The following is a 20,204-nucleotide window of genomic DNA, read 5'->3' on the forward strand; positions in this document are numbered from 1 at the left end:
CCCTTGATTAATGGAGACGTATTACATCCAGGAATAAATGGGATTAAAAAGAAGAATTGTAACCAGTAGAATAATCGATTCTCGCATTGAACATCCATTCACGACCGATTTATTACGGATCAGATCGTGTCAGGCGTATCGAAAGCGTTCTATCGCTTTTTCGCACCTATCTTTCTCTTTCTCTCTCTTCTTAGTCGTTGATCTGAATCGAAATGGAACGGGAGCTACGTGCTTTCGTACGTGTTACCGGCCAACACACGCAAATACCATCTACTTTAGCGGATTGTGACGGTTCTGTTGCCTTCGTTGCATAGCAAATGAGGAATAATTTCGGGAAATGGTAACTGGATATACCCGAAACAGCCGTGTATTCGGAAATCACGTTTGTTTGAATAAAGCGATTCCCAAACAGATTTGTATCGATCGGGAAATTAAACTGTTTGACATTGTTCGAACAATATTCAATAATTGTAAGGATATGATAATATTTGCTTTCTCGGTATTGCACCTTACCTATATGGAAACTTATTTGAATATTTAATCGATAGAATACGAAACAATTGCTTAGTTAACCTTGAGTTGGTATGACCGGGTCGTAAAATGGCAAACGTATAAATAGGAAAAGTTCTTATATCAAATACAACTGTATCTAATTTGTAATTATTAAATTGGATATGCATGCAGATTCATATTTCGTATTATGAACACGATTGAAAGAAACGAGACAAATATTATATCATAACAAACGTCCTATTTTTGTATGTTTTGTATTATATTATACCGTATGTTATGTTATAATACTCTTTGCATTTTTGTTCTACATATTTGTTTTCTTCTTCTTTATTTTTCTTCGTTGTGGCTTTGCAAAATTTGCTCGCCAAAGTAACAGATGTGACGACAGTAGCGAAACTAAAGAACAAGATGTTTTTTCCTCCCATTTATTATGTGTGCATGTAGTATCGCATGATACAGTACATCGTAAATACAATTTCGCACGTCCATGTTAAGAGAGAAGCTACGACCATATTCGTGGTATTTGGATACTTTCAACGATGACACACGACCACTGCGTAGAAGAAGATAATTAAAACGAATGCACGTGACTCGAAGAAATTTATGACCCCGGTTGATATCACGCAATTAGATAACATAATGTTGATACTTGGGGAATGTACGAAAGGAGTGGCGTAATTGAGGCATCTTTTCGTTCAAATTTTATTTCAAAATGTAAAATAAATTTTACGCAAAATATATCAAATATCTAACGTAACTACCATGTTTTTGTAACTACCTATATTTGAACGTTCGTAAAACAAAGATAATAGGATGAATAGGTATTAAGGGCATTGTGGAAAGGCTTTTGAATGAAACAATAACATCTTACACGCGAGTAGGTTGAACAAACACGTAATTTCTCGCTTTGCAGTTGGAACAACGTTTTTCCTAAATACTTGTGTTACCTTTACGCTCGCTTTGCGATCTCTCACGAATGCACAAAGAGTCAACTATTTAACAATGGCTTCCTTTCTTCCAGAGATTTTGGAAAAGTATACGATTTCCGATCTTTCAAACCACATAAATAACGTGACTAACGTATTATGATCGATCTGCTGGAATAGTGACATATTTAAAAAATTGTCGGTAATGCAACATCCATAAAAATTGATCTTAAAGGTAACCTATCGAATAAAAAGGGATTTGCTTACTTTCAGCAAAGTCCACCATTAAATATTCAGAACTATTTCGCGATTCAGAACTAACCGATTTAAATATTTCTACATAGTAGAATCCTCGGAACTTCAAGAAGAAGTGGTATAACAGTCCATTGAAACTCTCATTCTCTCTTCGTATCTCTTTAAATCTGCGACCGAAAACTGAATTTTATAAATTATTTCGTTACAAACGATTGCATGTTGAAAGCGTGCTACAAAATAATATAGGAACAATAATACAGCTAGAAAATAACAAAGGAAGCAACGCAGCTCGTTAATTACTGTTCTTGATATCCGTGGTAGGAAACAATATGGCCATCAAACTCTGTCTATTAACAGGAGAGCTACCCACGAAGTTAGCTCTGCCATGAACGACAAAATTAGCGACAGTTTGGTTAGAGAAACTCAAATATTGGTTGCCGATATCAGACGACGAGGTGCGCGATAATTAACGCGACCAGGTTGTACGGGAAAATTTATTAGCTGATAGAACGCATAGATACTGCTATAGAAGCAATCGTGAAGATCGCAACAAGAAACTTGCTAGAATTTCGATGAAGTTACGTAACCGATATTACATAGAAAGATTATAGATACTGTTATTGATGATTTTCTTTCTTTTCAAGTACAGAATACTAGATAAGTTTTTATTCCATACAAATAATCGATAAACTCGTCGTTTCTAATATTCTTCGATCATTCCAGTGTTCTCAGAAATATATCATAATGCACTTAATGTCATTAGTCTTTCTATATCAAATTCGTGTCTTTCAACCTGGTGTGCAAATAGAATTACTCGTACCAAGAAACAATGATTCGACGTAATAATTCCCCTTTCACCGATGCTTTTATAACGCAACAATTCCTGTCCGGAATTGTAGCAAACAGTTCGCGTATCGATGTTTATTCGCTTTTCTTTATTCAAACTTTACCGTGAAATGAATTTCACGATCCCTTTAGAACAGCGTTTCTAACGTTGTGAATTCATAGGGAGACATTAAATGGTTCTGAATAAAATCGTGAAATATCTGACTTTCGCTAGACCGGATTTACACAATTCTCTATCGCGATGACCATGCAAAAACCGTACACGGTTGATCGTTTTATGGGGAGAATTTTCATTAGCGATAAATTTTATTAGCAAGTTAGACTTATCATATTTTTCTCGTGTGATCGTCAATTGTAGATTAACTGAGATACAAGTACAATAATGTACAAGAACAAATAAGATAGTAGGAAAGTAATCAGAATATCAAATATTGTATAAAATAATTAAATTTTTAGAATAATTAAAGGATATTGGATGGTAACTGTTGACATATGGTACGTAGTTCGTTGGTTGTTCTCCCAGTTATCCAGTTAATTTAATTTTATTCATATTATGCAATACAAATAATCGATATTTTATTCGTCTTTAACATTATTCTGTTATTCTATTTTTCTCAGAAATAATTCATTCGTTCCACTTTATTGCATTTCGAGAGGCATTTCTTGGATTGTCTACTTGAAAATTGTAGTAATGTTTTTAACAAGATTTTAATATAGAATATATAGATTACTACAATAAATCGGGAATATTTGAAATATCAGGAATTTGGCTTTTAGTTTAGTATCGTTTTACATAGAATAATCTTTAGAAAACGATACCAATTTCCAGGATCCATCCACAAGGAAGTAATCATGCTAAGGTTTCAATTACTGCATAACGTAATGTTAATTGAATAGAGTGTCGCTTAAGGAAGTGAATTAGAAAGGAATTAAAATAGTCTGTAATACTAAATAGAAAATTAAAATTAAAAATTCATGCTTATTGGTCAAACATCTAAAGTTATAATTAACTCTCTAAATTTTTGTATAATAGATCAATTGAATGCATAAATTTAATAGAAATGTGGTGTTCAATATATTTTAATATATTCTTTCATATTTCAATTTTACACATTTACAATGTTTCTACTTGCTAATCAGATTCGATACATCACGCTGCTAAAGTGTTTGCCGATGTAAATCGATTATTACCATCGTCTCAGGCATGACAGTTTTAAAAGAAGTTGAATTTTGTTTGTTTTCTACAGTAAACGAACTGCACGCTCTTGGAAAACACTAGAATGTATCTCATCTTGATGCAAGGTTCTGTTATGTGTAGAATTTTCCTGGCTTTTCCTAAAAAGACGAAGAATTTTTTTTTCAGCGAAACAAATAAAACAGTGAACGATTTTGCGAGAAAGTTTCAACAAAAATCATAGTTTTTAGAAAAAATTTTATTTCAAATAAGAACAAAAAAAAAATAACAATTTGAAACTATGAATCGTTTCAATTATTTTATTTCATATGAAATAATTTCATATAACATTGTTTTTTGCTTTTTATTTATATCGGTAATTATATTCTCAGAATTGGTAGAAAAATAAATCGAAAACCTTCATTATGGATCTATCTACGTTGTTACGAAACAGTTCCACGCAATGGAAAACAGAAAACCAATCAATGTTCAAAGGAGCTAATCGAGCAGAGATTCCACGTAAAACGACCAAAACTTGATGGAAAATCATTAACAAATTATCAACACTATTACAGAAGTAACTGTAATAGGATGAAACAAGCGACTTGGAGTCATGAAAATGTTGATGGCACTGGAAATCAGCATTAGCGGTAAAAATAACTCTTTCGATGTGATTCTGTCTTGGCATTTCTCCGCTCGATTAAAGAAAAGAACTTGAAATTGTCGCTTCTTGTTTAAACTGCGCTTAATTACGGTCGGAGAATGGGGGTAGACGGAAATTAAAAGTTAATTTTGCGAAGATGAAAAGACGAAGATAGATTGAAATTTGGTTTTAAGAAAATAAGATTAAAGAATGTAGTTTATTTGTATTTTGCCTGTCTGATGCGTTAGCTATTTGCTGTAACTGATCTCATTTAACTTTTGTAATGTTATTTGACTTTTACTGTGAATATTAGATCAATAATAATTATTATAATAATATTATTAGAATACGATTGTATTAGCTGTGCAAGTGAATAATTCAAATTCTTTAGCGAAACTCAAAGTTTATTTAAAGACAAATACAAAAAAAATACTGCAAGCGATGCAATCAGAGTATTTGCTATTGTTTCCTACGACTTAAAACCGTCTATCAGACAAGAGTTGAATTCCACCACGGAAAAATGCTGTGTATTTAAACAAGATCTAATCGTCAAGTGATTTTTGTATCACATTCACTAATTGCAAGTAAGTATAGGGTAAAGTGTGTTGCACCGATCGGAACAGGTGATCCGAAGTAGTAATGTCTAGCGAATAAGCTGGCTGCTGCGAGACGTCTGAAACAAGACTCGTTATGATGTCCTTTGTCGTAGAAGCAATGTGTGATCTCGCGTTGCCCCGCAGCAATTTCACAGAACGTTCTCCTTTGTCAGTGCCCGCACGATTGTATTTTGTCTAAGGACGCAATAGTTTACCAAATACATGACATAAAGTTCTAAACAGTAACGACGAATACACTTTGAACAACTTACAGTATTTCTTTTTAAATAAACTCCGAAAGTTTCGCTGAATCTTTTATTTTCATTTATTTATAATTTCGTTATTCATTTATACACCTAATATATATTTTAACATTATCCTTAAAATTAGTACTCGTAGAATCCAGATAGATGACCATGCAAATTTTGACTTTACTCCAGTCGTTGATATCCACAAGAGTTATACTCAATCTCTCGTTGTATGCAAATCCTTCAAAGCCTTTCCATTAAATAGATATATAAAGTAAGGGAGCTAAATACTGGTAAACGTGATGGATGTCAAGTTCTAACTAGATTCGGAGGTTTATAACTTCTGCATTGCTGGGATTGGTTTGTTGAAGAGGTAGTTGCAGTCTGGGACTCTTGAACGGTTTGTAGATTGCAGTTGACTGGCTGTCCTGTAGAAATTTAGAGGACGTGGGAAAGGAAGTAGAAACTTCCTGTACGCGGAAAATGCATTTCACGAAGAGATACGAATACGTAACTGATGAAAATCTAATGTCCATTATATCGGCAAGACGTCATTTTATTAATTTCCATCGTAAGAGATATTTTCGTATTCTTATTCGATAGAAGCGAATGTACATAGAAAATTATGAAATAATATCTAATCATATACAGTTATATATAATGTATGAATTGATTAATTATTATTAAGAGTCCGCTTATATTCATGACCTGGAAATGTATACCAATATTATGAATATGTATAATTAATAATTCATGGACATATGGGAATTATGTGCATACTTACTAATTCAAGAATTGTTAATTTTAATAATTGTTAAAAATTAATATTATAAAATTAATATTCTACGATAATGTGATTTAATCAAAATTACGCAATTAATAATCAATGATAATTGCTTCATTTAATTATCGAGACACAAAGGCTATATAACAGCCGAAGTTATTAAATTCAATGGCACAGAAAAATTTGAAATCGATTTAATTAGTTTTATCGCCGGCATGGAATTCGATCGAATTGATACTTTATTCGAGTGTTGATATTAAGTCCGTGTCGGATTGTCATGTCGTTGACATGATAATCCGATTTGTTATAATTCTATCGAGTGGTAATCCTCTCTGGGAATTTTTTCTCCGACGAAAATGAAATTCATTAATCGGACGCAGAGATGCCATTATGCGAGAAATATGCTATCGATTCACATCTTTCTACGTAATCCATACATATCAATGTCGAATGCAATTTCCTAATGAAATTGTATAAATTATAGGGATATTTTGACATTTAGAACTGAAATGAATATCCTACATGGTTGACACAAAATGATTTAGTGCAATGATTTAGTAATGATTTAGTACAGGCAGAGATTAATATTAAATCGGGAAACATATAGTTTCTATAAAACAATTCTCTTCCGATATAAAGTATGTTGTGGAAAATGTTAGGTTGGTATGATCACTAGTTTCTACATGCAAAGTTGGTACAACTTCTAACGACACTCTTTTGTTTTCGCCTCTGCCACGTGTTGATTATCAGAGAGTATCCGATGTGTTGTAATGGCTGTACATGGTGGTGAAATATAGAAGATACAAAAGTAAATCTGTGTGAATCAATTAAATATCGAACATCAAAACCTATTTAATAACAAAGTAAAGATAAAAACCAGAACTGTAGTACAAAATGACAATTATATCCTTTCAAAGTAATCTTATAAATAACTATTAATTAACAAATTAATAAAAAGATTTGTTTAAAGGTGTCTGCAAATGAACTCGAATATATTTCTGTCGTAAGTAAATAACATTGCTCGTAAATAGCATTGTCGTGAAAAATGTAATTAAACAGATGAACAATTTATGACAACGACGTCTGGATAATCAAAGTCTCGAGTAGAGGTCATTGTTCCAACATGAAATAAGAGGGACTATATTGTTGAATAGCTTGAATGCAAAGAGCTTTGTTTCATAAGCTGAATTATCTTCGTCGCACTTGGCGAAGTATAAATGTCTCTAGCGCACGCCACTCAAACTACGGAACAGTCTCTTTAAAGAGTCTGTTATTCAAGTTTTCCACGAAACTAATGACAATGATTGTTAGTCGGTCAGAGAGATTCAGTGGAATTCGTGGAACAACGTTGCTGTCCATTAGCACGAAGAATAAAAAGATTTAAAATGCTTTCAAGTTCTTAGAATGCATTCAGGTTAATAATGTAACGGATCGTCAGATAAGAACTTTCGAGGAAAGTAATATTAGCGAAAAGAGTTTTATTTCGCCGGTTCGGTGGAGCAACGATTTATTTTTAGCGAACAGAGGAAAATTTATATTTTCTGGAAGGAAAGAATTGAAAGTTTGTGTTTGGAGATTCGAAATTCTGAAAATTGTAAAATCTAAAGCTTGGAAAATTAAATTTCCAAATTTACTAATTCAAGAATTATTAATTCTAGTAATTGTTAAAAGTTAATATTATAAAATTAATATACTACGATAATATGGTTTAATCAAAATTACGCAATTAATAATCAATGATAATTGGTTCATTTAATTGTCGAGACGTAAGGCTGTATAACTGCCGAAGTTATTAAATCCAATGGCATAAAAATTCGAATATTTAAAAGGTCGAACGTGTATAATACGAGTGCTTTCTCGTATATTTCGATATTTCCAAAACTAAAATATCAGTCGCATCGACTCTACCAGGAAGCATTTACATTCAAAATTACGAACCTCTCAAAGCAATTTGAATTCAGCGAAATCTGAAATTAGACTAATTCTTGATTAACCTCCTTAGACGACGAAGAATCCGCATGAATTGGTCATATTATCAACGTGTTTACATAACGAGCATCATCTTCGTTTGAAAGCAAGAACATTGCATTAGCAACAATCTCGGCGCACAGTGATTACGTATAGAATTGTCAGGTAGCGTAATTCGATTAATAGTGCATCCTAAGACAATGCAATTACACTCGGTCGATTTTTTTCATTTTTCTTGCGACGAGACGTAAAAAGCAACAAATGGAAAAGGCAATAAATAGCTAATGGCTGGAACGTGAAAGAGATAATCGAATTTCAACATGGATGAAATATCCCATAACATTCGCAGCTTGCCAGATAGCACCGATTAACGTGCATTAGACCCACAGGCTACGGCTACAACGGACAGGCGTGTCGATAAATTTCCATCGTGTCTCTGCCTATAACGAATTTTGAAATGATTAAATATAATGGACGGAAATTACAGAGAAAATTAGGTGCTGTGGCTAATAATCTTCGTAGTCAACACTGAGTTATAAACTGAAAAAAGGAAAATCGAAGGCAATTCTTATTAGTAACAAGATCGGATTCCGAATAAGTAATTTCAAATTTTTATATAAATTTAATTTAAGTAATATTTAAGGGGATTCAAACAAAGTAGCAATAAGTGGTTAAGTAATAATAATAGTTATGTTTCTTACGTGAAGAGAATTGCAAAAAATATATTTTTTGTATCATTAAAAACAATTGTGTTTCTATGAATTGTTATTGAATCTTTATATGAATTGTTATATCTATGAATTGACATTCAAATTTCTTCGAATCTTAAACTTGAAAATGAGTGGAGAAATCAAGTTTTTATCATAAACTCGGTCGTTGTCGTGAACTTTAGCATGTCCGATCCATTATTTTAAGCATCAGTTTGAGCCTAATGGTACATAAAGAGACAATTACTCTGCTTTATATTCTTTCAATAAACAAAATGATCTGAGCTTTAGGCTTTTATTGCGAACTTCGTGTAAATTTACCTTTATCTTTTATTTTGATTTTTTGTTCATCAAACAAATCGTATAGTAGTAAGAAACCCTGTATGTTGGAGAATGATTTTAATGTTTTACTATAAATTTAGCATAATAGTTGTTTAATTAATTATATGCATATTCAAATAGACTCTTGATTATCCGAACTGGTTACGGCACATGTTGTTTAGATAGTCGAATAACTGTGTTCTTACCTACGTACATGAAAAACTATTTTACAAAGATTAATATCAAATAGACAAGTTTAACAAATAAATTTTCATCTCAATTAACTTAATGAATTACCAATTTAAGATCGCAGAGTGTGCCAACCAATAGAAACTTATCCTTATAACATAACACCAAAGTTGAAAAACTTACAACGTTCGCTCTCTTATCAGAAAGTAAGCATTTTCAATGCAACTTCTAGAGAGCGATTATTGGCGATATTAACCATCGTTGTATGGTTAACATTCGATTATACGTTAGAGTGAAATAAATGGTACAAGCCAACATGTGACCGCTCTGTGGCAAGTAGTAGATAGACTAGTGTAGTCAGACCCTAGAGAAATGGCGTGTATATCCACTGGTAATCGGACGAAAATAAAACTACCTCGACGATATACATACCAAAATCATCTTTTCTTTGCGCCATTTCATCCCTATTTATTTCTCCTGTGTCCTATTTTTCTCTTCTTCTTCTTTTCCCTTTTTTTGAACGGCAGAATACATTTTCCCTTTTATTTAATCCAATTAAACTATTTCTGCAACATCTCTTGCAATTTCTATGTACATCTTCAGATTCCTTTCAAATCCAACGAATATAATCGGTTGTGTCACATTACGGTGCTATTGAAACTTTTAAACGATAACACATACAAGGTGGGCGTAAATAAACGCTTAATAGAATAAAAATGATTTTTATCATTCTTCTATCTCTCAGATTTTCCCTATATCTTTCACATGGTAGCATACAAATTTCATTTCCAAGCATTTTCTCGCTTTCATATCTAACAACGGACACATCAATTGTCAGGTTAGCAACAAGAACTCTAGTTAATTACAGCGAACGTTCCACGGCCGGACATTTACGTTGTCAAACAGTGATGATCGTGCACGTACGCGCGAGTGAGCAATCTCGAGTCGCGTAACTTCATTTTGACGTTCCCGGAATGTTTGAGATGGAACGATAAAGCTAGTCTTGGACCGTGGCCCTCTTCCATCACTTGGAAATTAAACGAGTTCGGAGAATCGTCTCTGAACTCGAGAAATGAAAGGTTCCGCCGTCATCGACGGAAGTTAGCGTACTTCGTTCCAGATCGATCATTACCGAGGTCGATGCAATTCCGCTGATCTAGACGGACAGTTGTAATGTTTTAGTTAGTTAAAGTACCCGGCGGATTTTAATCTTATTGCGATTCTCGATTTTTTATGTCTCAACCTCGCTTTAGTTTTAAGGATGTTAGGTACAAAGAATATTAACGCATGAAAAATATCTTTAGCGTACAATTGTCTAATCTTACGAAAGTATTTTGTTGCTTGACAAATTCTTTACTTTAATTTCTCTGACTTAAAAGTCAGATTAAGAAGCGTCTTCTACACTGACAAAAAGACGTCGAATGTTAGTAATGGCTTTTATAATGGCTAATTTGTGTTCATATTCTGACAATTCGATAAGAAATATAGCAAGCGTTATGCTGTTAATTATCAAATTACTCTTATCTTTCTCCACTCTCATAAAATTCACGCATTAATACATACACACCGATCAAACTGTCCGGATGAGCAATAATATACATTTTCTAATTCCTCGGCAAACTAGTTAAAATACATATGAACGCGCTATTCTGATCCCGAAGCCATTAACATCTGATAATTCGAACACGAGAAATAGTCAACAATAAATAACACCTCTCATCGGCACATCTAATTATAAAGTATCCATCACTCATATCCAATCTCGTTAAGTTTCGTATACGTCGAATTAGCAACAGCCAATGAGATTGTAATTAATCGAATGAACGATCAGCGGCTCGCCAACAAAAAGACAAATATCATACCCTGTCTATTTCGACGTAATTGTTGTGGTACGAATAATCTATGGACGCGGTTTCCTGCTCCCCAAACTAAACTACAGAATTTTTAGATTTATAGAGGAGCAGGAGAGGACGATAAGGATGAACAACTCATTACGTTCCCCTTGAACCCGAGGGCGCGGTCGGATATAATTTTAATGCATAATTTTAACTTGACAGACTTAGCTGGCTACCAAAAGCTCGACGTTCTTTGGGTCTGTAAATTTTATGAAAATAGCTTCCTCCGAAGACGTTGAATATGTGATGGGGTCGTAAATCCTCGAATCGAACGCTGTAATCGAAGCCAAGCTGTATCGATCACAACGGATTTTTATGAAATCGAAGTTGATTAACATGTAGAGAGGGCTTTGAAGACTTTTCCATTACGTCAAAGACTCGCGATGATTTATCGACAGTTTTGAATAAGTGCTTAATAAAATGTGATTGTATTTCGGGAAATTCATTGATGTCGATTGAAGTTTCGGTGAAATTGTAGTTATTAATTTGGTACAGTATTGATCTTTTACTGGTTGTATTTTGTACTCTTCAATTTTAGTCAATACCAAAAAATAAAATTCTCCTTGATCTTGCTTTTCAATTTTATCAGCCCATGAAATATCGACGCGAAGCATACTATTATACAGTGGTTCTGATCTCCAAGCTTGCGATCGGATTCTTAAACGCTGTATTTCTACTCGAATACTGACTGGCGAAGTTCGCATCCTAAACAGACAATGTCTTCCGTTCCATTCAGTCCACTTATCGTTCAATGCAGAGGAAGCTGGTTCACCCCCAGCGCGCGAACCTCCTTCACCTCTGAAGTAAATGCCACGATTATAACTGCAACTATGAATAAGCTAACTTCAATGAAATAGTAATATTACGTTACCATGCTGAAGTTGACGGATACGCTTACCATTGAGAAGTTTACCGGCTGGCTCACAAAAGCTAAGAACAAAAGTGGACGAAATATCAGATTGCCTTATTTTACCGGTTTCTTTTCTTATCGAATATTTGACGTGAAATTAAAAAGGTGGATTTTGAGAAGATTCTGAATGAATCTGGTTTTTCATAAAAGAATGCTACCTAACTCGCAGCTATAACAAAAGCTGTACGCGCCGAAAATCTCAATTGCAGAGTTCAAATACTGCACTCGAACGTTTACCCGAATAAAGTGAAAATATTTACAAAGAGCACAATAAATGTTTCAATTGAAATGCAGCAACCATGCCGACAAATATTTGATCTCTAACGGCAAGAGAAGAATACAAAACGAACTGAATAGATACGAAGCGTTTAATTATCGATTTCCATACAATAGCACTGCTTCTACTTTTGACAAAACGGGCTATTTTAGTTAATCCGCGATGGAACATTAATTAAATCATCAAGAGATAATAAGCCTATTTCTTAGATCCAGTCATTTAGCAAATTAACGATTGTTATTTTAACGAAACCCAAATTATCCGTTGATCAATTTTACTTCGAACAAAGAAATCAAATCTAATATTTTCCCTTAAAAACCTGATTCCATTTGCCTGAAAAATCTAATTAACACATTTAGAACGACTAAATCAAATCGAAACAATTACGGATAATAGTGATAATATAAACAGAAATCCCAGGAGGCAGTTCGTCCTTTTGGAGGAGCGAAAATAAAAAGATTGCGAAAAGATTTCCTCCAAAATACAGTCTTATTGACTTCTCAAACAAAAGGGGAGTTGAACAGAAGATTTCTCTCTATTCTTTCATCTTACGAACATTCGATATCTTTTTTGGTATTCGTCGATCGTGAATCTTTTACCGAAATGAAAGGAGAAAGAGAAGTGGGAATCTATGGTTTTAACGTGACATGACGGTATGTATTTCTGAAATACAAGCGTGCAACGCGAATATCGATCGCATGCCAGGACGAGCTTAGATTGTAGAATTATTCCGGATCATGTAGAATTAAGGATTATAAACGGTGGATTGCATTGAAGCTGGGATATATTACGAATGTTAGCGTCTGCGTCTAGACTAAGCCATAAAATAATCTTCCTGTATTACATATTCCATGATTTTCGAAGTGAAATTCGAGTTTGATGTTTGGAAATTGTTTTACGAGTTACAATTTTGTTTGTATCTCAATAGCTGTTATGCGATATTTAAAAATCTAAGTAAGGCAAAATATGTATGAGAATAGATTGAAAATGTCGTTTGATATCCTTTTAGAATATCACGTTGTTTTATTTAATAATCTCTCTCTTTTTTTTATCTACGAGATGTCTCATTCGGGGATTTTAATCGTCATCAGAAGTAAGTCAGTAATCTGAGCTTACTTATACGAGATTATTAATTGCTATAACAAAACTTATCGTGTGAAATAATTTCGTTACTTTCACTGTACGTGGTAGTTTTAGGAATATTTTTAATTAGAAGCCCGATACAGGAAAAGATAATTGGCTATTATAATTAACATTATCTCAATGACTTTTTCATCGAAGATCTTATTCTTAAGGAAATAAAAGATCATTATAAAGGAAGATTTTTTCTGTGGTACCTGATGTACAATGGACCATAATTGGTATTCTATTAATATTCTTTTAAAGAAGTTGAAGTTTTCAGAAAAATGCTTGCGAAAGTGAGATCGTTAGCTCCATAAAATGTTTCCTCTTCTTTTCCTTTCTTTTCTCTTTTTAACATAAAATAATAGCAACCGTGCAACTCTGTGACACGAAAAAGTTGTTTAACTTAATTTAGCCAAGAAAGCGGCTGTTTAAGGATCACAGAAGAAAAATTGTATAAAAGATAATTACTAAATTTGATTACAATCGTTTCAGGAAACAAAGGTTTTTTTCGAAAAAATTGTAACTTAGTTTTCTACGTTGCTATATAAAACCACCAAATGAAATATCACGCACACGCGCACTTACAGATTGGAAGAAGTAAAATATTTTCCATTATTAACCCATCAATGATTTTTTTAAGTTGTATCAATCTTCTAAAGAATACCTTTAAAAATAACTGGTCGGACAGCTCAATTTAAAGTAAAAGATACGAAGACGAGAATAAATAATACTGTACCAAATTATTTTAGTGAAAAAAATAAGCCTTTATCGGAAGAAAGATGAGTTGTTTCCTTTCACCGTCTATACTACTCTATGCTGTTACGTAAATGCTACTTTTTATTGTTTCTTATTTCCAAATAAAAGGTAAAACGAGACGTAATAAAACTCCGGCTCTTGTTATGACTACTTAATCCAAATTATTAATCTCATTTATGACACTACGTGCTACCGTTACGTTGATATTTAATAAATCAACAAAAGTGTCATAAGCACATCGCTATCTTTAATCCGAAACTTGCGTCCAATCGTTAAAATACTTTCACAATTTTACTCGTATCACCGGCAGAAAGCAGCGGAGACTACAATTTCCAGGTGGTTAATCTCGTCACAATAAGAACGTGGTTGACGCTCTCTTCCGCCTTCTCAGCAAACTTTTCCAACTTATGGCCAAATAATCGGCAAGCCTCCGCCAACGAGAGGAAATTTTCTGGCTCAACTTGTGCTCGTTTCGCTGCTTCATAATTAGCGTTTCAATTACGAACAACGAAGAACGAAAGTTGAAACCCGTGAGGAAAATAAAGATAAGCATCGCGGAAGAAGAAAAAAGCGGAAGAAATAAGGACGAAAGGAATATGGCTTGTATCCTATTTACCTGCCAGCAGAGCAGAATAACTCGTACATCGTGATACAGACTCGCTTCGACGCTAAAGTATCTTATTATCAGGCAATTCACAGGGGACCAATAATATGGTCTGAGAGGTATTATATACTAAGATATTTTTATATCTTTCCATAGACGATGCACTCTTCAAACTTTGCCTCCGCTGCAGAGAAAATGATTCTTTTCATGGCTCAGATCTCGTATATTTTATACGATATTTTAGGATGATTAGAATATTTTATAGAGGAAACTGAATTTATTCATTTCGATACACTTTATGTGTAATATTTTACTACTTGTAAAATTTCGCTAATAATAGCAGATATTATTTAATTGTATAAAAGAATTGTGAAAGTATTTTTTATATGAATATTTTTAACGCGAAAGTAATGTGTTTTATACGCGTAGAATTTTGTTCATTTCGGTTAGAAATAATAATAATAATAATCTTAAGTATAAGATTGGAAATATTTGTGGAATTATTATCAAGTTCCACATTCCGATACTCGTGCAAGGAATTTAGAAGATGTAGATATTATCTGAAATTGGTTTGCGTTATGTTCTACGTCCCTCGGTGGTTTCGTTTATTTGGAAAATTAAAAGATTCCATTTCTTTTATATGTGAGGCACTTTAACTTTAAAAGTATGTTATATTTCTTTTTTAATCTTGAAACGTAAAAAAGTGAATAACAAATTGTGCAAATATTTATAAAAAGGTTCTAAACATTAAAGATCAAATAAAAAGACTTTGATCATATTTTTTACGGGATGAAATGAACAGATTTGAATGATCGAAACTCGAAACTATTATACATAAGATGCAAACTATCAGTTTGAACAGTCAACTCGATCGAAATCACTTAATATTGTATCGATTGTCATCCGCCAACGTAGATGTCAAAATTGAGAGCAATTAAACTTGCAGAAAAATATTTCAGAGTTTCAGAGTTGTTCAAAATAGAAAACACAATATTCGATTCCCTCAAATACCACTATTATACTCGCTATTTTTTCATGTCGTTATATTTTTCTAAAAAATTTTAACTTGTTCTACGTTTTCTACTACACAATTTTTATAAAATTTAATTAAAAGTTTTTATATAGATTTGTAGAACTTTAAATATAAATATAAAATATAAATTAAGGTATAAAATATTAAGGACAATATAATAATAAATTATAATATATAAATTATTTAGAAAATTCAACATTTTAATAAATGACTAAAATTTTATTATATTTCTATTCCGTTCTTGTAGAGAAATAAATTTTATCGCAATTATTAAAATATATTGACGTCTGCAATACATATAAATAAGGCGATATGATACTTTTCATTTCGAGCATGAAATTATGTAAACAGTATTTTTTAAAATACTGCGTTATAATGGTCATGTTTCCTCGAAGACTTGAAAATCCTATTTCACGAAACACTATAAATAGCCACACGGATATTTCCATTGACTGCAGGCTAATGTTATGGAAATCGTACGCATTTGATTATTATACGAAATACATCGTTATAAAGGAACACGATGTTGCTTCGCATTACATACGCTCTAATAAAATCTTCCATTCTCATTCTTGCCATACAGACCATATCCTACCTTTTCGCAATTTAATGAATTCAGCATTTGTTTTCTCGTTAGTCTGTAGACTTTCAAAAATATTTTTCAATATAACGATGTTTCTACGATATTCTTTTAACATTTTCATAGTGTTAATTTATTATTTTGAAGGTAGATATATTCGTATAAGAAGAATGTTTAGATGATAGTTAGATATCGAACTTTCGGTATGAATGTTCAAATACTTTCTTGAGTCACTATGGTTATCTAAACTAGCCCCACACAATCCAGACATACTATCAACCAAATTGATCTGACGTTCCCATGTTATATCCTATTTGCATATCAATCATATCTGTCTCGTTAATTATTCGATTCTCTGCAAACAATTTTCTCTAAGCCGGAGCTTCGCGTATCCCCAAGCAATTTTCGATTGGATTCACGTCTACATAGTAACTGAGGTATCCAATCTAATACATGAATGCTATCCTCCACTTTCCATTGTGTACAGAGCAAACTACAACGTATGACGTGTATTTCCAGTAAACCATTCTACCTGACAGTTTATCCGACACTTTTATATTTCATCGACAAGAAAAGCAACAGTTTTGAAAATTTCACGCGCAATCTAGAAATTGCACGACATGAATTTCTCATAATTATATCGTTAATGCAATTATCGCATTCGATCAAATTTTTCATAAAGTATTCGTTACCAACTTTTCGAATATGCGGTGAAACTAAAGAAAAAAATTAAAAACAAAGGAACAAAGTAAAGGAAAAAAATCCAAATTGACCGTAGCGTAGGCAATAGTATTTCTCGTTCGAACGTTGTTACTGGACCGTTCCTTTGTCCGACGAGATCCGGAAATACTCCAGTGAAAATCGATGCACCGGTGATTGTCACGCGTATACAAAACAGATAATCGAGAATGGAATCGCGACGAATTAGTTCGCGCCAGTGTGGCAGATTCAGTTTTTCAACGTATCGCGTTTTCCCATCGACCGGCATTTTTTCGACGAAAGAAATCGGAATACGATGCGCTTTGTGTTTTTCGAAACTCACGTGGAAATCGCAGTTTGCCACAAATGCGATATGTCGTCGCGTAACAAAGAGAGAAAACAAACGTTGCACGAAGTTTGCGATGTGCGACCGGAAGAAACTTAATTTTGTGTTTTATTAGCAGCTGCTTCGGCTGAAGTGAACTTTCGTGTTTGTCGAATGTTCCTGCGTGTTGTTTTGCAGTAATGTAACCCTGCGTTGTACAAGGTGTTGTGGAAAAAGAGTGAGAATATTTGCAGAACGAAAGCTTGTAAGTAGGTACCTACGATATTTAAGAAAGTAGAATTAAACATTTATATTCTAGGACACGATTATTTACGAATAAATAATTTAATCAGTGTTGTACTTAATAGATACGATAGCTTGTCTAATCCTCGTCGCATTAAATGTCTCACAATTAAGTTGCGAAACCGATTTTAAATTTTAATTTGTAAATGGTAAGATGTCCCATAAAGTAATAACGAAAGCGCTTTGAGTTTGCTTTCGTACGATTAAACTTCCATTCCTCTACAATTACGAGCTTTCTGCAAGCGTCCAAAGTATATTTGCCCGGCATTTAACCGTCAAATGTTGAAACACAATCCCGATAAGTCTTCTCACCCGACTTTTCCTTTTCATTAATCACAGAACTTGGTTAAGGATTACTCGCATTTTAATTACTAAACGTATTACACTCGTTCTCGTTTATTAAATACAAACTTCCTCGTTGCGGGCTTTTAAGAATCATTGCTCTTGAAGGCAAGGATTCATTTTATGATTTCGTCATTCTTTCTTCCAAAAGGAATACAAATTAAAAATTGCAGATCGATGGAGCTTTGTAATTTATCCTTAGCTTAGAAACTCAGTAATAAATTAATATTTTTACTTAGAATTTAACGAAGAAATTTACTATCCCAACAGACTTTACAATATGAATGAATGAAAATTTGATTAACCTAACGTTAACCATGGTGATTTTAAAGGCTTTGTCAAGGCTCACGCTGGAAATTACTTTGACAGTATTCAGAAAGGCCTCGATAATTAATTCACGGCGTTAACGTGGAAACTTAAATATAGGCAGACTGAATAAAACGCAACGTTAAATTCGTCGTAGCGTGACGAAGTAGCTGTCGTTCATTAATTATCGACTCGGAAGAACGGCGAAGACCCCGTAACTCGTGTAAATTAAGAAACTCGTTTGCATGCTCTTTCGCGAATGACCTTTCTTCCATAGTCTTATCGACTAATGCAAGCACTTTCTTTTGGCGATCGTGAATAATGCCAGGCGACCGACATTCGTTGCGGTTCCGCAAATATCAGCGTTATTGGCTCGAAAATCTGTCGATTTCAACCGCTGGGCACGTAGTCGTCGAGCTTATCGCATTTATATTTAACTCTTAAAAGTCGAAAGGCGTCGCCGTTGGAGTATCACATTTATATTATAGGAAACGAAAGGCTGCGGATTTTTATACACTTAAGTGATATTTAACAGAGAGAATCACGCTTTGTTAGTCTTCTTTCCAAATTTTTAGTTGTACGCTAAATCGTGTGGAAGTTACGTCGACGAAAGACACGATATTTTGAAAGAATCGTGTACTTAAAGAGTTATTTTGAAAAAATACCGAGTAAGCTAGTAAACACAAAAGATATGAAATGTAAATACATCGATTTGAATACAACTTGAATATTTCAATAACACGTGATCTAATAATACAGATCATTTCTGCAACTAGTTTCTATCACCAAATACTTCGATTACGAAAGATCAAAGGTAACCAGGTGAGGTCATCTCTATGGTAATTCCAATTCACCCGACTAAATTGCTCGAACTTTCCCCGTAAAACCGATCTACTTTGAGTTTATTCTCTCGTGGGAAATAGTCCTTCAATTTTTACATCACGCGTCTCAAATCCCACCGAGTGCTTCCGTGATAAAGTAATTACGTATTCCTAGATAGAAAAACGAGATGTTAAATTCGTGAACACTAATGGGACTAATTCGGATCATTTGCAGAGAACGCGAGTCGCTGGTGCAGGCTAGACGGTAATTGGAGCAACTATACCAACTACAGCCTCTGCCGAGATCTCCGCGTGCCAGATATCGAGGGCAGTGTCGAGGTTATTTCAAATACAATCTACTTCGTTGGATACAGCATCTCCTTGTTTACACTGATCATCGCTGTTTCTATTTTTCTTTATTGCAAGTAAGTGATTTTCGTTTTGCATTTATTAAAAACTGCAGAATACTAGTAGAATATTAGTAAAAGCTAATACTTGTCTAGAAACGTAAAAAGGAACCACATTGTACAATATATGTAACATTTACAATTAAGAGATTTCTCTTTACTTGCGAGTAGACGATTTTCATCTTGAACTTATTAGAAGTGTGAGAAGATTCGTAGAAAGAAAAATTATTATTATAGACTATTAATAAATAGATTACTAAACTATATTTATATAATTACTAAACTATTGTTATAGAATGTGAGAGAATCGTCTTGAGATCCATAAAAGGCTTCGAAATTTTCATATAGATTAGATCTTACTTGGAATTTTAACGTAATATGATAGCGATTTGCATGTACGGTGCACCGTGAAATCGATGAAAAATATTCGCAAACGAATATTCGGCCTTTTATGCATAGGTCGATCGGCATGTTCAAAGAAACGCGATAGTATCTTTTTGCCCTGTGCACGTTAACGAGCAAGGAAACGACGTTTCACCTGGCACTCGCAATTCTGATCATTTATTAACCGCATCGTTTGAAAGGTGCTGTGTTTCCATCGTCTCCGGAAATGGAGCCTCGCAAAATGGAGCAAACCTTATAACGCATTCT

At 33.5% G+C, this 20,204-nt stretch overlaps 1 protein-coding gene across 4 annotated transcripts in view; it reads left to right on the forward strand.

Moving 5' to 3' along the window:
* The window catches only part of Dh44-R1 (Diuretic hormone 44 receptor 1), an 83,584-nt gene that overhangs the window by 41,004 nt on the left and 22,376 nt on the right, over nt 1–20,204 (forward strand). For all 4 annotated transcript variants that reach the window (XR_011173309.1, XM_069114354.1, XM_069114352.1 and 1 more), the window contains exon 2: nt 19,382–19,571. Coding sequence is in view for 3 of the 4 variants with exons in the window: in XM_069114354.1 (XP_068970455.1) it covers nt 19,382–19,571 (190 nt within the window). In the remaining variant the exon portion in view is untranslated. The remainder of the gene's footprint in view (nt 1–19,381; nt 19,572–20,204) is intronic.

Source organism: Bombus flavifrons, chromosome 5, assembly GCF_040668555.2.
Source record: "Bombus flavifrons isolate JBK064 chromosome 5, iyBomFlav1_principal, whole genome shotgun sequence".
NCBI classification, from domain to species: domain Eukaryota; kingdom Metazoa; phylum Arthropoda; class Insecta; order Hymenoptera; family Apidae; genus Bombus; species Bombus flavifrons.